The sequence below is a fragment of the Schistocerca americana genome, chromosome 5, assembly GCF_021461395.2.
Source record: "Schistocerca americana isolate TAMUIC-IGC-003095 chromosome 5, iqSchAmer2.1, whole genome shotgun sequence".
NCBI lineage: Eukaryota > Metazoa > Arthropoda > Insecta > Orthoptera > Acrididae > Schistocerca > Schistocerca americana.
The window spans coordinates 309,332,677-309,356,699 of NC_060123.1; the positions used below are offsets into that span (position 1 = coordinate 309,332,677).

General features: G+C 42.5%; 1 protein-coding gene across 1 annotated transcript in view; it reads left to right on the plus strand.

Moving 5' to 3' along the window:
• LOC124616334 (C-Maf-inducing protein-like) overlaps nucleotides 1–24,023 on the plus strand; it is a 949,846-nt gene that overhangs the window by 914,139 nt on the left and 11,684 nt on the right. The window contains exons 8-13 of the mRNA XM_047144641.1: nucleotides 17,621–17,785; nucleotides 19,944–20,036; nucleotides 22,501–22,657; nucleotides 22,805–23,059; nucleotides 23,450–23,644; nucleotides 23,905–24,010. Coding sequence (XP_047000597.1) covers nucleotides 17,621–17,785; nucleotides 19,944–20,036; nucleotides 22,501–22,657; nucleotides 22,805–23,059; nucleotides 23,450–23,644; nucleotides 23,905–24,010 — 971 coding nt within the window. The remainder of the gene's footprint in view (nucleotides 1–17,620; nucleotides 17,786–19,943; nucleotides 20,037–22,500; nucleotides 22,658–22,804; nucleotides 23,060–23,449; nucleotides 23,645–23,904; nucleotides 24,011–24,023) is intronic.

The window sequence follows — 24,023 nt, forward strand, 5'->3', positions numbered from 1 at the left end:
TATCCCTGTTCCAACTTATAACTAAATCTGAGGGGGGTGCGATGGGGAGGTTCCCTTGTTAGCAAATATGCAGTACCCATCGCTTATGAGAATTATGAATTCTCATTCCTCACTTCTGTCATTACCATTCATTTTAAAGGATTGTGACCATAGATCACTGGACTGCCTCTTTTTGCGCAAACAGCCACTCGGAGCTGTAAACGTACTTCATACCACAAAAGAATAGCGAAGGGCAAGCAGCGCTCTTTTTTTATTTTGCTGAAGCAGCCAGAAATATGCAATGATTCGGCAAGCCAGATAATTTGCACCCTGGATAATTGGCAGCTTACTGTGTCATGATCCTGTAACGTGGATTCTGCATTAAAGAGGGGATTATTGCTGTAGAATAAGGACGCATACCTTCAGCCATCCCCCCTAAAAGCATTTTACCGTCTAACCCGTACCTTGCTTTAAATATACAGAAAAGTAAAATTATACACTTTGCAAAACGAAAAAACGTACAGGTTGATTCTCAAAAAGAAGAAAACAGCAACCAGTCCCTTATAAAAATGCTACTTATTCACATAAACAAGGCAGTTAACCAGTTTTGAACCGACAGATTCATCATCAGACGTCTGTTTACATTTAGATACACATTTGTTGTAGTTTGCATTAGTTTACACTTTTTATTCCCTCTTGAGGTGAAAATTCCTTTCAACAGTTTGCACGAAAATGAAGTGGAATGATCACACTGCTGCAGTTTTTATCTGGTTGCCTGCTGCTTGTGGCTTCCTTCTGATGGATTTGGTGCGCGTGCCCTTGCTAGTAGGCACACACTACGTACAAAGACATGCTTTGAAGGAAAACAAAAGAAGCGTCTGAAATGGACGACACAGCTGAGATAGCCACTTTCCTAAGTTTTACCGCATAGCCAGCGGCATTGGTAGTTTTGAACATGCATTCACTGACAGTGGAAAGTGGGCAAGCGACCACGTTTTTCAACATTACACACTAAACCCAGAAAAACGAGGAGAGATTGCGGAGGAAGAAACTGATGACGCCAGCGCAGCAGGGCATTGTAGCAGCTTTCATCTTGGCTGATGGCACTGAAGAAGCAAAATAAGATGACGATGAAACTGCTGGTAGCGATACTCCTGTAGCTCCAGCCTCTAAAAGAAAGAAGGAAATGTTAATTACTGTGGTAACAGAATGTGAAACTCATACAGGGTGTCTCTACTAACGGTCGTCAGGATCATTTTCTCTGGTGTTTCGGCAGACATTTGCAATTTCATTCTTACAACACGTAGCTGGAGTCACCTCAAACAAATGCTGATCATCATGTCCGTCATGCGACGCCCAGAGTCGATGGAAAATGTCGGTTTGTTTCCCGTTACAGGCAAAATGACTTTTAAAGTGGAATATTACATGCCCTTTCGACGGAGCGATCTCTGATTAGTGTAGTGCGATATTCCTTCAACGCTGTGTATCATCGGAAACAGTAAGTGTATTACCGGAAATGCTCCAACATCGACAACAGCACCGTAGGCCGCACTGACAGCTACTGAAGAAGCGCGGCTCGGTCGCTGCTGGAACACTGATTATTTTTGGTGTTTTCCTGTTCCTGTTAATACACATCCATAAAAGCAATATCGCACTAGACTATTTGGGGCCGCTCTATCGAATGGGCACATAAAAATCCATTGCAAAATTCATTTTGTTTGCAATCGGAAACAAGCAGACTCCGTCGAAGCTGGGCGTCGTATAAAAGACTTGATGAATAGGATCTGTTTGGGCTTGACTCCAATTACAAGTTGCAAAAACGAAATTACAAATATCTGGCGACCCACAGAAGAGAGACCTGGTAAAATTTGCCGATAGCAATAGACATTTTTGTGTGCCGCTTGATGTGAATACGTCTGATTATGTTGAAAAATTTGATTTGTTGTAGAATCATGGAACATATTTTGTGTTCAGGCATAGTGACCTTTCTAGACTCCGAGAAGCTCATCTGCAGAAACCAGCACGGTTTTAGGAAACAGCGGTCATGCGAGACACAGCTGGCCCTCTTTGTGCATGATATTACAACAGGCTCTAGATACCGGCTTCCAGGTTGATGCCATATTTCTCGACTTTCGAAAGGCGTTCGACTCAGTTCCGCACTGTCGCTTGCTACAAAAAGTGCGCGCTTACGGTCTATCCAATGACATATGCGGGTGGATAGAAAATTTTCTAAGCAGTTTTTAGCAGCATGTCGTCCTGAACGAGGTAACTGCAACAGAAACAACTTCAGGTGTGCCCCAGGGCAGCGTAATAGGTCCTCTGCTTTTTACGATTTACATAAACGATCTGGTTGATGGTATTGACGGCGGCCTTAGACTGTTTGCCGATGATGCTGTGGTCTACAGGAAAGCAGTATCACACGAAAGTTGTGAACAAATGAATGAGGATTTGCAGAAAATAAATGCGTGGTGTAATGACTGGCAGTTATCTCTGCGTATAACAAGGCGAAAATCCCCATTAATTATGAGTACAAAATAAATGATCAGTCTTTGGAAGCGGTAACATCAGTCGAGTATCTGGGTGTGATTATTCGAAATGATCTCAAATGGAATGATCAGATTACACAAGTAACGAGTAAGGTGAACTCTAGATTGCGGTTTATTGGTAGAATCCTGAAGCGATGCAGTACTTCAACAAAGGAAATAGTTTACAATACGTTAGTTCGTCCAGTCTTAGAGTATTGTTCGTCTGTGTGGGACCCTTACCAGTTGGGTCTGATTCAAGAGATTGAGAAGGTCCAAAGAAGAGCGGCAAGATTCGTGACTGGTACATTTAGCCATCGCGAGAGCGTTACAAATCTCATAGAAAGTTTGAAGTGGGACACACTTGCAGATAGACGACGCGCTAAACGGAAGGGGCTGCTCACTAAATTCCGAAATCCAATTTTCACCGAGGATGTAGAGCATATATTATTACCACAAACTTTCAAATCGCGTAATGACCATCATTCAAAGATAAGGGAAATAAGAGCTCGTACTGAGGCGTTCAGACAGTCGTTTTTCCCTCGCGCGATCCGCGAGTGGAACAGAGAGGGGGGGGGGGGGGGGGGATATGACTTCGGCGCGAATTGGGCCCTCAGCCACACACCACTTGGTTGCTATTGCTAGCGGAGTATATACACTCCTGGAAATGGAAAAAAGAACACATTGACACCGGTGTGTCAGACCCACCATACTTGCTCCGGACACTGCGAGAGGGCTGTACAAGCAATGATCACACGCACGGCACAGCGGACACACCAGGAACCGCGGTGTTGGCCGTCGAATGGCGCTAGCTGCGCAGCATTTGTGCACCGCTGCCGTCAGTGTCAGCCAGTTTGCCGTGGCATACGGAGCTCCATCGCAGTCTTTAACACTGGTAGCATGCCGCGACAGCGTGGACGTGAACCGTATGTGCAGTTGACGGACTTTGAGCGAGGGCGTATAGTGGGCATGCGGGAGGCCGGGTGGACGTACCGCCGAATTGCTCAACACGTGGGGCGTGAGGTCTCCACAGTACATCGATGTTGTCGCCAGTGGTCTGCGGAAGGTGCACGTGCCCGTCGACCTGGGACCGGACCGCAGCGACGCACGGATGCACGCCAAGACCGTAGGATCCTACGCAGTGCCGTAGGGGACCGCACTGCCACTTCCCAGCAAATTAGGGACACTGTTGCTCCTGGGGTATCGGCGAGGACCATTCGCAACCGTCTCCATGAAGCTGGGCTACGGTCCCGTACACCGTTAGGCCGTCTTCCGCTCACGCCCCAACATCGTGCAGCCCGCCTCCAGTGGTGTCGCGACAGGCGTGAATGGAGGGACGAATGGAGACGTGTCGTCTTCAGCGATGAGAGTCGCTTCTGCCTTGGTGCCAATGATGGTCGTATGCGTGTTTGGCGCCGTGCAGGTGAGCGCCACAATCAGGACTGCATACGACCGAGGCACACAGGGCCAACACCCGGCATCATGGTGTGGGGAGCGATCTCATACACTGGCCGTACACCACTGGTGATCGTCGAGGGGACACTGAATAGTGCACGGTACATCCAAACCGTCATCGAACCCATCGTTCTACCATTCCTAGACCGGCAAGGGAACTTGCTGTTCCAACAGGACAATGCACGTCCGCATGTATCCCGTGCCACCCAACGTGCTCTAGAAGGTGTAAGTCAACTACCCTGGCCAGCAAGATCTCCGGATCTGTCCCCCATTGAGCATGTTTGGGACTTTTTGTGTTCTTCATGACTGGCTGTAGAGCCGAAGTGTATGCTAAATATTTAGATTCTAACCGACGACTATAGAAAACATAGCATCAGCCTGGCATATAGCTTCTACATAATTATGTTTGAATTATGATGTAACCTTAGCTAACGGGAACAGAAACGCTCACATACGTAGCGACCCCAAGTGGCGCTTTGCTGTATCCACCACGCTCCGTTTCGGCAGTGAAGTGGCTTCCGCCTGATAGTCGCCTGCAGGCACTGAAGGCTGGGAGGCACTGAGGCGTTGAGGAAAGAGGAAAACCTGCCCGCTTCTTGTCGACTGGCGTCTTCGCTTCGGTGGCCGTGCGCACAAAACACATCTAAGAGCAAACTAGTGTCTGACGCCTACGTTTGAGATAGCTGGGGACGACTTACTCGAGGAAGTCTCTTTCGGCACAAAGCGGCTGCCCTTTCGAGGTTGCCCAATTCGAGAGTCGCATTTGACTCGTATGAAGTAGACATTTCTCGTCCAAACCTGAACTGATACTTCCTTCAATAACCTGGCATACACAGGGATTGTCAACCTCTGGAGCAGAACAGTAGCAGAGGATCACATAATCTTAGCGAAGAAACTTTACAATTTCATAGAAACCCAACTGAAAATATTCAATATGCATTACCATTAAAGTTCTCCTCTGTAAAAGTTTGAAGCTGTAATAAACGAAATTAAGCATATCGTGAAGAAATTGGTTCAGACGAAATTTTATTTAAAAAACTCTTCTCTGCTTCAGATTAAAAGGGGAAGCGCTTATCTTAACCATGATGGTAACACCTACAGCCGGGACCTAGCTGTGAAATCCATGTCCGATGACTTTTCACGGACTGTAATAAAATATTTTTCTCGTTTTACATATAATGAACCCTTTGAGTGCAAGGTCGCAAACGGACAATGATGTTTACGGCATTCGACGCCCCACATATTGTCTGCCATGCAACCAAAATACTGGTTGCTAATGGCAACAGGGGGCTGTACTGGAGGTACCCAATGGTGAGCACAGCATGAGGCTACAGAGAGCAGTTGAACTGCTTAGTCGGCGAGTAACACTCAATAGTGCTAGAGTGCTCGTGGTTTTGATACAGTGCAGAGCAATCGCAATGATAAACAAAGCAAACATTGCACTATATCTACAACAGTTGCCGGAGTTGACATTTGGTCAGAAAAGGGCCCAAGGAATTTCGCAGAATGAGAAAGATGTGGCAGATCAAATATTAGCGTTTCTGCAAGATGAGTCAGTGGAATATGTAGTGTCGTATAAACTCGACTGTGCGGGCAATGTGCATGAGGAGTACAATGATGACGATACGTGCTTAACAAGTGGAAGTGATACTGAAACAGGTCACTATCATAGTGAACTATTAGGTAATGCACATCAAACTGCGAACCACCTACACTGTGTGATCAAAAGTATCCAGACACCTGGCTGAAAATGACTTACATGTTCGTGACGCCCTCAATCGGCAATGCTGGAATTCAATATGGTGTTGGCTCACCCTTAGCCTTGATGACAACTTCCACTCTCGCAGGCATACGCTCAACCAGGTGCTGGAAGGTTTCTTGGGAAATGGCAGCACATTCTTTACGGAGTGCTGCACAGAGGAGAGATATCGATGTCGGTCGGTGAGGCCTGGCACGAAGTTGGCGTTCCAATACATCCCAAAGGTGTTCTATAGGATTCAGGTCAGGATTCTGTGCAGGCCATTCCATTACAGGGCTGCTATTGTCGTGTAACCACTCCGCCACAGGCCGTGCATTATGAACAGGTGCTCGATCATGTTGAAAGATGCAATCGCCATCCTCGAATTTCTCTTCAACAGTGGGAAGCAAGAAGGTGCTTAAAACATCAATGTAGGCCTGTGCTCTGATAGTGCCACGCAAAACAACAAGGGGTGCAAGCCCCCTCCTTGAAAAGCACGACCACACCGTAACACCACCGCCTCCGACTTTTACTGTTGGCACTACACATGCTGGCAGATGACGTTCACTGAGCGTTCACCATACCCACACTCTGCCATCGGACCGCCACATTGTGTACCATGATTCGTCACTCCACACAACGGTTTTCCACTGTTCAATCGTCCAATGTTTATGCTCATACACCTAGCGAGGCATCTTTTGGCATTTACCAGCGCGATGTGTGGTTTATGAACAGCCGCTCGACCATGAAATCCAAGTTTTGTCACATCCCGCCTAACTATCACAGTACTTGCAGTGGATCCTGATGCATATTGGTTCCTGTGTGATGGTCTAGATAGATGCATGCCTATTACACGTTATGACCCTCTTCAACTGTCAGCGGTCTCTGTCAGTCAACAGTCGAGGTCGGCCTGTACGCTTTTGTGCTGTACGTGTCCCTTCACGTCTCCACTTCACTATCACATCGGAAACAGTGGACCAAGGGATGTTCAGGAGTGTGGAAATCTCGCGTACAGACGTATGACACAAGTGACACCCAATCACCTGGCCACGTTCGAAGGTCGTGAGATCCGCAGAACACCCCATTCTGGTCTCTCACGATGTCTAATGACTACTGAGATCGCTGATATGGGGTACCTGGCAGTAGGTGGCAGCACAATGCACCTAATATGAAAAACGTATGTTTTTGGGGGTGTCCGGATACTTTTGATCACATAGTGTAGATTACAGTGGTTACAAGGGAAGCAGTAGTCATTTGTGCAGCTTCAAACAGTGCTACAGAATTGGAAGACATAAGATAACGAAATTTCAAATAAAGCATCAACTTGATGCTGCACATTGAACTGCGGAATCGGCCACAAAATTTGTAGGTGAGATAATAAAACTTATCCCATCGTTCAGTAAGAAATATCTTTTCAATTCCGACCAATGTGGATTTGAAGAGGACATGCATGTGAAAGAAACCCTGGAAATTAGAGGTACCAAGAGAGTTGTATCAAGATCAACTAACATCAGTGCCTTAACGCATTGGTATACTATTATGTGGACAGTTAACCTGGATAAATTGACTAGAAAGTTTTTTATTGTGCTGTAAGGAGTTGGAGATGCTCTGCCACCTACGATTCTTTCTCGTGTGCGTGATGTTGCAAGGGCAGTAGGGAATATTTCCTCACAGCAAGCAAAAGTGGGAAATGGGTGTAAGAGAACTACAACTATGGTATGGGCACTGCTTTTGGCCAGTAGCTGGTCAAAATAACTTGCTTGTTCTTGATTTCTGGTCTGCATATAAAAATCGTTCTCCTTTAGAGCAAACTATACACCCTGAAATGTGTGTGACATTGCAGTTCATGCCGCCTGAAATCACTGGACAAATTCAGCCACAGGGTGTTCGATTGTTCCACGCCAATATAACATATTATAGCATTATCTGCAGCAACACCTTGAAGGATAGCCAGTTTCAGATAAGCTCCACGACAGACTTTCATGTGTGGTTGCATTCTATCAGTTTTCACCAGCCTGTTATACCTATATGATTCTATCAGCATTCTTTAATAGTGGATACCTAGCTGGAGGTCCCCCATAGTTAGTAACTTGTAAGAAGTTCGCCTTGGATCTTGATGGTGCGAACCATCGTGATCATGTGGCGCGCGATTTTTCATTCGATGTTCATGGTGTAAGTTTATGGTTTGTTTTGATCATTTCTTGAACGCCGACTACGTCCATTTCGTGAAGTGTGCAGGATTTTCGCAGAAAATTATTTCTAAGAACCACGGGAGTAAAATTTATGGAGGCAACCTGGCAATTCAGAATGTTAGATGCTTCTGTAATTCTGCTATGCGAACACAGTCCATCCGGGAAGTTTCGGACTGACTTTATTCCCGGCATGTAAACAATATCAGCCCAGCAACTGCGGTGGCAGCTTGAACTAACAACTGTAAACAACATTATGTGCATTCGATCAGTCAATTGTGAGCAGTAAGTGTTAAGTGATGGACGCTCGATCGTGGTGTGTCAACTTGTTGTCACAAATCACAATGGAGTAATATTTCTATACTGACGATCCAAAGAAACTGGTACACTTGACTAATATCGTGTAGGGCCTCCACGAGAACGCAGAAGTGCCACAACACGATGTGGCATAGATTCGACTAATGTCTGAAGTGGTACGGAAGGGAACTGACGCCATGAATCCTGTAGGGCTGTCCATAATTCGGCAAGAGTACGAGGGGATGGAGATCTCTTCTGAACAGTATGTTGCAAGCCATCCGAGATATGCTCAATAATGTTCATGTCTGGGGAGTTTGGGAGCGGGGGGAAGTTTTAACATCAGAAGAGAGTTCCTGGAACCACTCTGTAGCAATTCTGGACGTGTGGGGTGTCGCACTGTACTACTGGAATTGTCGGAATGTACAATGGACATGAATGAATACAGGTGATCAGACAGAATGCTTACGTACATGTCATCTGTCAGAGCCATATCTAGATGTGTCAGGGGCCCCATATCACTCGAATGGCACATGCCCCATACCACTACAGAGCCTCCACCATCTTAAACAGTCCCTTGCTGCCATGCGAGGTCCACGGATACATGAGGTTGTGTGTATACCCGTACACGTCCATCCACTCGATAAAGTTTGAAACGATACTTGTCCGACTAGGCAACATGTTTCTAGTGTGAGTGTTGACGGGTTCAGGTGAGGTGTAAAGCTTTGTGTCGTGTAGTCAACAGTACACGAGTGGGCCTTTGGCTCCGAAAGCCCATGACGATGTGTTTCTTTGAATAGTTCGCCCACCTACACTTGTTGATGGCTCAGCATTGAAATTGCAGTAATTTGCGGAAGGGTAGCACTTCTGTCACATTGAATGATTCTCTTCACACGTCGTTGGTCCATTTCTTTCAGGATATTTTTCTGGCCGCAACAATGTCAGAGATTTGATGTTTTACAGGATTCCTGATATTCAGGGTACACCCGTGAAATGGTTGTACAGGAGAATACCCACTTCATCGCTACCTCGATGCCGGTGTGCCGGCTATACCACCACATTCAAATTCACCGAAATCTTGTAGCAGGAGTAACCGATCTAACAACTGCGCCACACACTTGTATTGTATAGGAGTTGCGGACCGCAGCGCCGTATTCTGCCTGTTTACGTATCTCTGTATTTGAATACACATACCTATACCAGTTTCTTTGGCACTTCAGTGTAAATCAAGCATTTGAGAAAAGTGTGTGCATAGTTTCTCCCATACACCTTGACTCCTGAACAAAAACGACAAGGTAATGAAAGTGCAAAATGAGGACACTTCGTTTCTGGAAAAACAATCATAATGAGTGATTAGACTTGGTGTTATCAGTGCGAACCAACCACGAAACTGAAAGTGCAGAAATTTATGCAAAAGATCAACACTTTGACTACATAACAGCAAGTTGAACAACATCCCAAAAAAGGTCTTTTCTGAAAGTTTCACATGGTTGTATGAACGTTCTGTACATTGTTCTCAAATGGCAGGGAGATAATGCAGAACACCTAAAACTTTAAAACCATCGTCTTAACGTTAATCAACTTTTTTTTGTTAATTCACTCTCCAAACTTTTTCGCATGTTTTCTTTCTTTTTTTTTCTGTGAGCGTTGAATATTTTGCTTTATATGAGACTGGTAGCGACCCAATTGTTTGCTCAGAATTCAGTACAACATGCCAAGTCTTCCATAGAAAAGTTGCACTGTGCAAAGAAATGAAAACCTTCCATTTGTTTTGACTAGAACCGAATTTACATCGGCACTCCACTTCATTTTGCCACTTATTGTTCATTACAGAGACACTGTTTGACCTGTTCCAATAGTAATACCTAATGAGGGCTTTGATAAGTGGAAGAAAGCGGATGTCGCACCCATATACAAGACTGGTGATGGAAGTGATCCACAGAACAACGAACTAATCTCATAGATGCCAATCTGTTCTAGAAACCTGAAATGTACTCTATGCTCAAACATACTGAACAGAATGACCTGCTCCATGCCTACCACCGTGAATTTCAAAAACATCCCTCCTGTGAAACCCAATTCAAGCTTTTCTCACATGGCACTGTGAAGGCCATAGGTCAAGGCAGCCTTGTGGATGCAACATTTCTTGATTTTGAGTTGGTTCCATACCAATGTTGATCAATAAAAATCTGATCATATGGAGCAGCAAACAAAATTTGTGACTAGATTGAGGGAAGACACAGAATGTCACCGTGTATAGAGAGTCATTATCAAATGTGTTCCCTCTGAAAGTATAGTGGAACTCTTGCCGCTTGCTTTGTATTTTAACGGCAACATCACACTTTCTGCAGGTGATACAATTATCTATCTGAAAAAAAAAAAAAATATCTGTATAAATATCTAGTCAGACATTTATTTATTTAATAATTTTACTTTGGTATGTAGCAAAGTAAAATAAAATTTTTTTTGAAAGATATATCTGCCATTTGACTATAGAACAGGTTTATTTCACAATCTAGATTTCGACCTTAGCCTATTATCAAGTGTTACAACTGCAACAGATTAAAGCACAATAAAAGCACGAGTAGCAAAGTATCAGAAAAATAGCAGGACAAACAGTTAGGTTTTTAAACTTTACTATGTAGCCACTGACATTAACAGTCAAATGGTGGTTAGATCTTTCAAAAAATTATTTATTTATTTATTATTGATTTGTACACTGTTGGTCCAGTTCACATGAAGATTGCAAGGGTATGGAACAAGTCATAATTATACATGAGGACAGTAGACTCACAGATGCTAATAGATAAAAATTGTAATATGTGTATAGGAACAAAATATGCTAACAATTATAAGCTTAGGTTCCAAAAAGGAACAGAGATGTAAAACAATAAAATATTAAATTACAATAATTGCACATTAGAAGCTACAAATTTGATAGAACAGAAGTATATCACTGGCCTGATGCAAATTTATGTGCCAAAGTAGGTTATTGTGTTATGTTACAAGGTGATAATAGCAGACATTACAAGTACAATGTGTTGTATGTAACTTACAATGTAGAAATGTTTACATTAAAGAATTCAGTAAGGGAATACTGCTAATATACTCTAAGATGGAAAAAACGATGCACCACAAAGGAAATCAGTAGATTCATGTACATGTCAAGGCAAACAAAAGATTACAATTTCAGAAAAATGTCGTGGATTATTCAAGAGAAAGAGATTCACAAATTGAGCAAGTCTGTGATGCACTAGTCCACCTCTGGCCCTTATGCAAGCCATTACTTGGCTTGGCATTGATTGACGTATTTATTGTATGTCTTTCTGAGGAATATCATGCCTAATTCTGTCCAATTGGCCCATTTGTTGTTGTTGTGGTCTTCAGTCCTGAGACTGGTTTGATGCAGCTCTCCATGCTACTCTATCCTGTGCAAGCTTTTTCATCTCCCAGTACCTACTGCAACCTACATCCTTTTGAATCTGCTTAGTGTATTCATCTCTTGGTCTCCCTCTACGATTTTTACCCTCCACGCTGCCCTCCAATACTAAATTGGTGATCCCTTGATGCCTCAGAACATGTCCTACCAACCGATCCCTTCTTCTGGTCAAGTTGTGCCACAAACTTCTCTTCTCCCCAATCCTATTCAATACTTCCTCATTAGTTATGTGATCTACCCATCTAATCTTCAGCATTCTTCTGTAGCACCACATTTTGAAAGCTTCTATTGTCTTCTTGTCCAAACTATTTATCGTCCATGTTTCACTTCCATACATGGCTACACTCCATATGAATACTTTCAGAAATGACTTCCTGACACTTAAATCAATACTGGATGTTAACAAATTTCTCCTCTTCAGAAACGCTTTCCTTGCCATTGCCAGCCTACATTTTATATCCTCTCTACTTCGACCATCATCAGTTATTTTGCTCCCCAAATAGCAAAACTCCTTTACTACTTTAAGTGCCTCATTTCCTAATCTAATTCCCTCAGCATCACCCGACTTAATTAGACTACATTCCATTATCCTTGTTTTGCTTTTGTTGATGTTCATCTTATATCCTCCTTTTAAGACACTGTCCATTCCATTCAACTGCTCTTCCAAGTCCTTTGCTGTCTCTGACAGAATTACAATGTCATCAGCGAACCTCAAAGTTTTTATTTCTTCTCCATGAATTTTAATACCTACTCCGAATTTTTCTTTTGTTTCCTTTACTGCTTGCTCAATATACAGATTGAACAACATCGGGGAGAGGCTGCAACCCTGTCTTACTCCCTTCCCAACCACTGCTTCCCTTTCATGTCCCTCGACTCTTATAACTGCCATCTGGTTTCTGTACAAATTGTAAATAGCCTTTCGCTCCCTGTATTTTACCCCTGCCACCTTTAGAATTTGAAAGAGAGTATTCCAGTCAACATTGTCAAAAGCTTTCTCTAAGTCTACAAATGCTAGAAACGTAGGTTTGCCTTTCCTTAATCTTTCTTCTAAGGTAAGTCGTAAGGTCAGTATTGCCTCACGTGTTCCAGTGTTTCTACGGAATCCAAACTGATCTTCCCCGAGGTTGGCTTCTACTAGTTTTTCCATTTGTCTGTAAAGAATTCGTGTTAGTATTTTGCAGCTGTGCCTTATTAAGCTGATAGTTCGGTAATTTTCACATCTGTCAACACCTGCTTTCTTTGGGATTGGAATTATTATATTCTTCTTGAAGTCTGAGGGTATTTCGCCTGTTTCATACATCTTGCTCACCAGATGGTAGAGTTTTGTCAGGACTGGCTCTCCCACGGCCGTCAGTAGTTCCAATGGAATATTGTCTACTCCGGGGGTCTTGTTTCGACTCAGGTCTTTCAGTGCTCTGTCAAACTCTTCACGCAGTATCATATCTCCCATTTCATCTTCATCTACATCCTCTTCCATTTCCATAATATTGTCCTCAAGTACATCGCCCTTGTATAGACCCTCTATATACTCCTTCCACCTTTCTGCTTTCCCTTCTTTGCTTAGAACTGGGTTTCCATCTGAGCTCTTGATATTCATACAAGTCGTTCTCTTATCTTCAAAAGTCTCTTTAATTTTCCTGTAGGTGGTATCTATCTTACCCCTAGTGAGATAGGCCTCTACATCCTTACATTTGTCCTCTAGCCATCCCTGCTTAGCCATTTTGCACTTCCTGTCGATCTCATTTTTGAGACGTTTGTATTCCTTTTTGCCTGTTTCACTTACTGCATTTTTATATTTTCTCCTTTCATCAATTAAATTCAATATTTCTTCTGTTACCCAAGGATTTCTACTAGCCCTCGTCTTTTTACCTACTTGATCCTCTGCTGCCTTCACTACTTGATCCCTCAAAGCTACCCATTCTTCTTCTACTGTATTTATTTCCCCCAATCCTGTCAATTGCTCCCTTATGCTCTCCCTGAATCTCTGTACAACCTCTGGTTCTTTTAGTTTATCCAGGTCCCATCTCCTTAAATTCCTACCTTTTTGCAGTTTCTTCAGTTTTACTCTACAGGTCATAACCAATAGATTGTGGTCAGAGTCCACATCTGCCCCTGGAAATGTCTTACAATTTAAAACCTGGTTCCTAAATCTCTGTCTTACCATTATATAATCTATCTGATACCTTTTAGTATCTCCAGGGTTCTTCCATGTATACAACCTTCTTTCATGATTCTTAAACCAAGTGTTAGTTATGATTATGTTGTGCTCTGTGCAAAATTCTACCAGGCGGCTTCCTCTTTCATTTCTGTCCCCCAATCCATATTCACCTACTATGTTTCCTTCTCTCCCTTTTCCTACACTCGAATTCCAGTCACCCATGACTATTAAATTTTCGTCTCCCTTCACAATCTGAATAATTTCTTTTATTTCATCATACATTTCTTCAATTTCTTCGTCATCTGCAGAGCTAGTTGGCATATAAACTTGTACTACTGTAGTAGGTGTGGGCTTCGTATCTATCTTGGCCACAATAATGCGTTCACTATGCTGTTTGTAGTAGCTTACCCGCATTCCTATTTTGCTATTCATTATTAAACCTACTCCTGCATTACCCCTATTTGATTTTGTGTTTATAACCCTGTATTCACCTGACCAGAAGTCTTGTTCCTCCTGCCACCGAACTTCACTAATTCCCACTATATCTAACTTCAACCTATCCATTTCCGTTTTTAAATTTTCTAACCTACCTGCCCGATTAAGGGATCTGACATTCCACGCTCCGATCCGTAGAACGCCAGTTTTCTTTCTCCTGATAACGACATCCTCTTGAGTAGTCCCCGCCCGGAGATCCGAGTGGGGGACTATTTTACCTCCAGAATATTTTACCCAAGAGGACCCCATCATCATGTAATCATACAGTAAAGCTGCATGCCCTCGGGAAAAATTACGGCTGTAGTTTCCCCTTGATTTCAGCCGTTCGCAGTACCAGCACAGCAAGGCCGTTTTGGTTATTGTTACAAGGCCATATCAGTCAATCATCCAGACTGTTGCCCTTGCAACTACTGAAAAGGCTGCTGCCCCTCTTCAGGAACCACACATTTGTCTGGCCTCTCAACAGATACCCCTCCGTTGTGGTTGCACCTACGGTACGGCTATCTGTATCGCTGAGGCACGCAAGCCTCCCCACCAACGGCAAGGTCCATGGTTCATGGGGGGGATTGGCCCATTAGATTGTCAAAATCCGAAGCTGGTTGGAAGTTCCTGCCCAAAACGCTCCAAACCTCTATTGAGGAGAGATCCGGTGACTCTGCTGGCCAAGTTGAGGTTTGACATGCACGAAGATAAGCAGTAGAAACTCTCGCTGTGTGCAAGCTGGCTTTATCTTGCTGAAATTTATTCTCTGGTTGAGTTGCCCTTACGGGCATCAAACTGGGGCATAGAATATCATCAGCATACTGCTATGCTGTAAGCGAGCTGTGGATGACAACCAAAGGGGTCCTGCTATGAAATGAAATGGCGTTCCAGACCTTCACCCCTCTTTGTCAGCACATTTGGTGGATGACAGCTTGGTATCCCAAAGCTGTGCAGGGCATCCCCAAACACATCTTCGGCCTTGAATCTCATTGACTGGAGTAAAAGTGTTTTCAATGATGAGTCCTGCTTTGAATTGAGTCTCAATGACCAACAAAGACGTGTCTGGAGGTGCCACATGCAGCGGTGCAATACCAATCAGACTGTTGACCACTGTAAGGGGTGACATCCAGGAGTGATGGTCTGGGGTGCCATTTCATTTCATGGCAGGACACATTTGGTAGTCATTCGCGGCACTCTTACAGCACAGCAGTATGTTGACAATATTCTATGCTCCATTTTGTTGCCCTTCATGCCAAGCCATCCTGAGCTTAAATTTCAGCAAGATAATGTCCGCTCCCATGCAGCAAGAGTTTCTACTGCTTATCTTAGTGCTTGTCAAACCCAGCCTTCACTAGCAAGGTTGTCGGATCTCTCCCCAGTTGAGAAGGTTTGGAGCATTATGGGCAGGACCCTCTAACAAGCTTAAGATTTTGATGATCTAATGTGCTAATTGGACAGAATTTGGCATGATATCCCTCATGAGGACTTCTGACAACTCTGTCAATCAATAATAAACATAAGGCCCAGATGCGGACCAATGCATTACTGACTTGTTCAATTTGTGAATCGCTTTCTCTCGAATAAATCATTGAATTTCTCCCAAATTATAATCATTTGTTTCTCTGTATATTTATATCACATCTAATGTTTTCCATCCCATCTGGATAATTTTTTAATGGTGCATCATTTTTTATCTCTCAGTGTACTTCAATGTTGTGCAAAAATAGACAAATTACCTTAAATATACATAAATGTAAAAATATACATTTTACAAACTAAATATTCTATGACTACAACCTCAGAGAATCACAGTTGGAATCTGCCAACTCAAGCAAATGCCTGGATGTAACAATTTGTATGATCCTGAAATAGGATGACCACATAGATTTAGTCACAGGTAAAGCAGGTTTGGTTCCTTGGGAAAATACAGCCAGTCTACAAAGGAGATTTCCCAAAAATTACTTAAGCTCCCCATTATTGAGAGAATTATAACAAAGTGTAGTTCATTGTAAGGATACTGTGCCTAGGACGCTAGTGTGGCCTATTCTTGAGAACTGCCCGAGTGTTTGGGATCCATACCATGTCAGATTAAAGAAAGACTATGAAACAGTTCAGAGGCAGCTGCTAGATTTGTTACTGATAGGTTTGAACAACATGCAAATGTTATGGATGTGCTTCGGAAACTCTAATGGAAATCTCAGGAGGGAAGGTGATGTACTTTTTGAGGAATACTATTCAGAAAATTTAGAGAACTGTCATTTGAAGCTGACTGCAGAGCAATTCTACTGCCTCCAACATACAATGCACATAAGGAGCACTAAGACAAGATATGAGGAATTTGGGCTCATATGGAGGTATATTACATACAGTTGTTTTTTCCTCACTCTATTTGCAAGTGAAATAGGAAACGAAATAACCAATAGCGGTGTGGGGTATCCTCTGCCATGCACTGTATTGTGGATTACAGAGTATCTATGTATATGTATATCTTAAGATGTTGGTAAGTATGTGGGACCTGTACCAAATATGACTATCAAGATACCAAACATATTCAAGGAGGGCAGCACAGCTGATTACAGGTTTGTTTTGACTCGTGAGAGAGCATCATGGAGCTGCTGTAAAACCTGAATTGGCTGTTGTTTGTAGATACTATGTCAATTATCCTGCAAAAGCCTACTTAGATGGTGTCAAGAACCAGTATTAAATGAAGAATCTGGATGTATCATTCAACCTCTTGTATATTGTTTCCATATGGACCATGAAGACAAGATAAACTAATTACAAAATGCACAGAGCATTTAAGCAGTCATTCTTTCCATGCTCCGTATGCAAATGCAGCCAGAAGAAACATTAACACATTGTAAAATGGGAAGTGCTCTCTGCCATGCATTTTTCTGTAGTTTGTAATGTATGTAGAAGTAGAAAGATATCACACTCAAATTCTGTATTTCATTTTTTCCTCTGATGTTGGCATTTCAAATACATGTACCACATGTGACATCTGGAGAAATAGTGCTTCCTTGAAATCCATTGTGATTATATAGCAAGTAATGGTTACTGCCTGACAGGACACAATGTGGGAGATAAACAGCAAAATTCACAATATTGTGCTATATGACAGCCATTTGAAAGTTAGTTAATAAAAATATGTCATTGGTATGGGAAGAAGCAAGGATGACTAGGACCTGCATAATTCATAATTAATATTCACTGTACAGAAAAAATGTATTTAAAAGAAACATTCATTCACTGATGCTACAAACCAATCCTTCTGTAGTATCCTTCATGCTACTCTGTAGGGTTCATTTCTTGCAAAACAGTATCAATTGTTGCTATAAAATTTTGAGTTCCATAATGGATGTGTTGCAGTGTACATGGGGCAAATTCTGGCTGCCCACATCCTCGTGTGCTGCCTAATCTTGTATCCGTGTGCCTGGCTGCAGTTTTTGCCCACTTTGAGGCTCGCCGTAATGGTGTACCACAACCAGCTGATGATCAACAACTTACCTGCTGCCTTGCCATCTTTCTCGCTGTGTAAGTATTTGTAAGTCTTGCTGTGTAAGTACACTCCTGGAAATTGAAATAAGAACACCGTGAATTCATTGTCCCAGGAAGGGGAAACTTTATTGACACATTCCTGGGGTCAGATACATCACATGATCACACTGACAGAACCACAGGCACATAGACACAGGCAACAGAGCATGCACAATGTCGGCACTAGTACAGTGTATATCCACCTTTCGCAGCAATGCAGGCTGCTATTCTCCCATGGAGACGATCGTAGAGATGCTGGATGTAGTCCTGTGGAACGGCTTGCCATGCCATTTCCACCTGGCGCCTCAGTTGGACCAGCGTTCGTGCTGGACGTGCAGACCGCGTGAGACGACGCTTCATCCAGTCCCAAACATGCTCAATGGGGGACAGATCCGGAGATCTTGCTGGCCAGGGTAGTTGACTTACACCTTCTAGAGCACGTTGGGTGGCACGGGATACATGCGGACGTGCATTGTCCTGTTGGAACAGCAAGTTCCCTTGCCAGTCTAGGAATGGTAGAACGATGGGTTCGATGACGGTTTGGATGTACCGTGCACTATTCAGTGTCCCCTCGATGATCACCAGTGGTGTACGGCCAGTGTATGAGATCGCTCCCCACACCATGATGCCGGGTGTTGGCCCTGTGTACCTCGGTCGTATGCAGTCCTGATTGTGGTGCTCACCTGCACGGCGCCAAACACGCATACGACCATCATTGGCACCAAGGCAGAAGCGACTCTCATCGCTAAAGACGACAAGTCTCCATTCGTCCCTCCATTCACGCCTGTCGCGACACCACTGGAGGCGGGCTGCACGATGTTGGGGCCTGAGCGGAAGACGGCCTAACAGTGTGCGGGACTGTAGCCCAGCTTCATGGAGACGGTTGCGAATGGTCCTCGCCGATACCCCAGGAGCAACAGTGTCCCTAATTTGCTGGGAAGTGGCGGTGCGGTCCCCTACGCCACTGCGTAGGATCCTACGGTCTTGGCGTGCATCCGTGCGTCGCTGCGGTCCAGTCCCAGGTCGACGGGCACGTGCACCTTCCGCCGATCACTGGCGACAACATCGATGTACTGTGGAGACCTCACACCCCACGTGTTGAGCAATTCGGTGGTACGTCCACCCGGCCTCCCGCATGCCCACTTTACGCCCTCGCTCAAAGTCCGTCAACTGCACATACGGTTCACGTCCACGCTGTCGCGGCATGCTACCAGTGTTAAAGACTGCGATGGAGCTCCGTATGCCACGGCAAACTGGCTGACACTGACGGCGGCGGTGCACAAATGCTGCGCAGCTAGCGCCATTCGACGGCCAACACCGCGGTTCCTGGTGTGTCCGCTGTGCCGTGCGTGTAATCATTGCTTGTACAGCCCTCGCGCAGTGTCCGGAGCAAGTATGGTGGGTCTGACACACCGGTGTCAATGTGTTCTTTTTCCATTTCCAGGAGTGTATCTGTGAGTCTGTGTGATTCATGAAAAAAAAATGGGAATGAAAAAAAGTAAGTGTGTAATTTGAATGTTTTTGCAGTTTTGAAATTTTGTTAAACTAGTCTCCTCCTCTAAATTTCCTGCCACTTATCTTGTTCCTTTTGCAACTTTCCACAAATATTTTCGATACTTGAGGCTGCCAATATGATGCCAGTCTGTGAATCCAGAAAATTAAGGCCAAACAAATGCTTCTATTCCTTGGGATGCTATTACTTTCAGCACTCTGCATGGTAAACACCAGCTGGGTACATTGCTTCCACTGTCCCCACACTGCTTACTCAAGAAACTCCTGCTTACTCAAGAGTGTTGGTCATCAGATAGCCATTGCTCAAGACCTAAGAGCTGATTTTTAGTTCAAAATTTTTGGCATAAATGTACTCCTCCTCATGTACTTGATTGTTTCTTATTATCTGGGTGGTCATTCTTTACTGTCCACCAAAATTCTCTGTTGGCTGAAGTAAGGTTGAAAAACTTACAGTTCTACTGTCATGTCATATACTTACATTCCCCCTCCAACTAGCACATGAAAACATCCTTTCCCCACCATCTGTTTCCACATTTAACTATAAATTTTACTGTTGGGTGGTAGATTTAATGTGTTTTTAAGTACTTTAGCTAATATACATTTTCCATGCAAGCACTAATTTCTGGTTCTGATTGTTTAACAGCTCTGAATATGATGACTGGAGGCCTGGTCTGGCACAACTATTGCAGCCCATCCCTTTCCCTGAAGATGCCTTGAGATGTGAACCATTCACCAGGTAAGGTAAATAATATCTGTGTCAGAAAAGGACTTCAAATGGGAGCAAATTATTATCTTTTGATAATTTTCTACAATGGTACAAAACAAGTTATGTTATGAAGAGGTATACAATCTAGCATGCAGCATGGAAATAATCACACACAGAAACAAATGAGTATTACTTTCACAATTATAATGCTGACAGTGCAATGCTCAACTGCAAATATTTCAAACTTCATCAGGTAATTAAAGAGAGTACTCATAGACTTAGTAAAATAACTGGGAAGTCACTGTATTGATAACAGTTTCATTTTGAGGAGTACTGATCAAGAGCACCAAGAGCTTCAGTGTGTTCACCACAATATCATTCCAACAAGAGTAGGACACAGCACGACAGTGAAAAATAATTTACTTTTAAATCTAGCTGTCTTTCATGATGTATATGTGAGCCCCTAATGAATGGTAGCACTAAATAGCAACAATAAATCATCTCCATCAGCCAGGCTTAGCTAAGAAGAGAAAAACAGACTTTCATACAATTGTAATTGCTGGCTCATTCAAATACCCAGAGAGAATTTACAGGACTTGTGAGATTAATTTTACCAAGGGCACAGAGTATATGAGAAATGTAATTCTTTCCTAAAAGTATTTTTTACAACACGATCAATCCAGTTTTTCTTTACAACAGGTCAGTGGCAATCAGAGTGGAAGCTGAGAGAAAAGGAGGTCAATAACTAAGTTCAAAGTATCTAATATCAGGAAGAAAGAGATAACATTCAATGCAGATGACTAGCTGTAATGATGAGTTAAAGGTACATTATACAGGATGGTATGAAATTCGACACCATGTCATTAAAAATTGAAAAACTATGCTCTATGCATAAAATATTCAAAATTCTAAGAATAAACCAAAAACAATTTTGAGCATTATTAGTGATGAAATGAATTACCTCTTCAATGCAAATTAACTTCAAGACCCAGATGGCAGTAGCTGTAAACCAGATGATATTAGCTTCAAATGATCAGACATTAAATTCAATAAATCCTATCTAACATCAGCTGAATGCACTGTAACAAAAGTTGACCATCAAAAGTGGATCCATTAAATTTGCATTAAGCTCTTTTGAACAGTCCAGTAAGATCTGTGCAATTTGTGCTGTAAGATAAAAACTAGACCAATAAATACACAATTCATTAAACAATTCATGGTGCATTGTTTCATTGATCCTCATGTTTTAATAATTCTTAGGCATAAGTGAAGGTTTCTCCTTCCTTAAAACGTGATAAAACTCCTTCCTTGTCTTTCTCTTCACCATCCGAGTTTGAACATGTTTTTAGAATTTATCCTTCATACAGCCTTTTTCACACCCAATCAACTTGTTACTTACTCCACTGTTTAAAAAAAATTGACATCATCTCATTCTGTTTGTCTTTCTTGTTCTTCTGCTGATTTCCTACAAATAATTTTTCTCCCCCACTCCCCCTCCCACACCCTTCTCTCTTGCATTTATTTCTCTTCCTCTTCTCAGCTTTTGTTGATAACTGATATGACAATGCTGAATATTAATTAGAGGGGTGTAGTTCTTTATGTGTATATGCTAGCACTTCTCAGCTATTACATAATAATTATTCTCTTTTCCCAACTTAGTGTGCTGACTATAGCTTTTTGTCATCTTCTAAAATGAAAGGAGTGATGCTGAATAGTACAACAGAAGAAAATTCCAAGTTAACAGAAACAGATGATGCAATACATTACTCAAAATCACTTACTTACTATTTCTCATAAAACACTCACATAAACAGTGGAGATACTCACCACATATGGGAGGTATTGATTTGCAGACAGGTGTAATGAAAATGACTGCCAAAATGTTTAAGCCTTGAAACAAAGTTCTCCTTCGGAGGTAGAAAATGCACACACATTCACACATCAGCACAATACTGCCTGTTGTGCAGAACTGCATGGTTCTCAGTAACAAACATAAGGCAAATGTGTGTACACTTATATGGTAGTTCCTTGTGATAAACCATGATGTGTGCAGTCACTTCACTTCACACTGCCTCACCTCACTGAGGTGAGTCAGCGTGGCTTCAGTTGTTGCCCACGTCTTTCACAGCAAACACTGTCATGTGCAAAAAAATTTCCTTTAAAAATTGCTTTGTAACTTCACTTAGCCAAAATAACCACATTACATCATGTAGATTTTCAGATGCATAATGCATCACTGTGTTCACAATATGGGAACCTAACTAAACACCACAGACAAGAATGCTGAACATACTTTTCTTATTATATCTTGGATGCAGTATGTTGATAGGTCCTATGCAAGTGCCATGTTTCCTGCTTGACTTCTAATTTCTCACTCATTCTACTAGTTGATATTTACACCTTTGGCAGAAATATTCAGAATTGTTTTAATTTTATATCTGTTCTTAGGTGCATGCTGTATTCCAGAATTATAAATGTTTCAAACCAATTGCAGGAATTTCATGCCGGTCATCAAGAGGATTGGAACAGATACCCGATGTGAAGTTCATCAAATGGTTCTTGGAATTCGAGAGGGGAAAGAGGGCTGGTTTCATATCTATTGCCCTTCAAACACAGTCTGTACTGATGAAGGCGAGCTATGGTGCCTCATGGTATGTGGTAAAAGTGAAATAAAATTTCTATTTCTTCTCCTGCACTATGTCTTGTACTGCTTTCAATATGTTAATACTCTTTGATTTCTAATTTATTATACAAATAATAACTCTATTTGCATCTGAATAGCCTGTGTGTTACTGCAGTTGCAGACATTGCTCCAGTGCTGCTGCCGTCGAAAAAGGTTTATTTCACAATTAGCGAAGCAACTGGAAGCATGCCTGCTTTTGGCCTTGCGTGACCAGGGCCCTGCCCAGGAGGCACTTTGCCTTATGCTTGAGTGGCAGCTGTTGGAAACTGAAGACCAAAGGATGCAAGCCGTCACAACTTTGCAGAGTACTGCCTCAGGTCGACAGCACTATGCTGCTCTTTGTCAGCGCCAAAAACATTTGAGAGAATTGGTAAGTCATATTACTTTTAATAGGGTCATAATGTTGGAAACAGAATGCCATCTTGTCTGAGATTGTTAATGGATGCTTCAAGTAATAAGACAAATTAGCATTATTATTTTGTCACAGCTCATTTAGTTTACAGGATCAGTCTCAGCATGATACAAGCCGCAGCAAGAAAAAGAGTCATTCATGTCCTATGTATCTGTTCAGATGGTTTCACTGCTTCCAAAGCTTTTGTTTGCCAGGTGTTTGAATATACATTGTTGTTGACAACAGTAACTGTTTCATCTGAAGACTAGGATTTATTGTTGTTGATCAATTTTAGTAAGAAGTATGATGTTGTCATATAGTAGATAAATTTATACTAGTGACGTATTGAGAGAATGTGAATATTTACAGCAACAAAAAGGTGGACCAAGGAAGCTAACATTACCAAGCAGGTCAACGGACGCTGACATTGCTCAGCTGTTGAGCTGTGGCTCATTCGGAAACCTTGAATGCCTAAGTTTGGCATTTACACATGTGACAAGTGCCTGTGCTGAACAGCTAATCAAGCTGCCAGCCCTCAGATACCTCAACCTCTGGGCCACACAGGTGAGTTTTGTACAACAGTCATAATAAATAAATAGTGTGTCTTGCCTTTACTCATGACGGGATGGTTCCAAGTATCAGAAATTTCTCACATTCAATGAAAAAACCACTGCAATAGCAAGATGGTAAATTAATACATTCTGGCTTAGAGGAATATTCAAAATCAGCCAGAATACTGGGTTTATTTCTGTTTCAGACAAAATACAGTTAAATACTGTATGATACTATCAAATTATTAAATGACTGTTTTTATTCCCAAACAGTTTGGTGACTCAGGTCTGCTGATGATATCAGAACATTTACACAAATTACAAGTACTAAACCTCTGTGAGACCCAAGTATCAGACAAAGGAATATCTGCTCTTTGCTGTAAGTAATTACT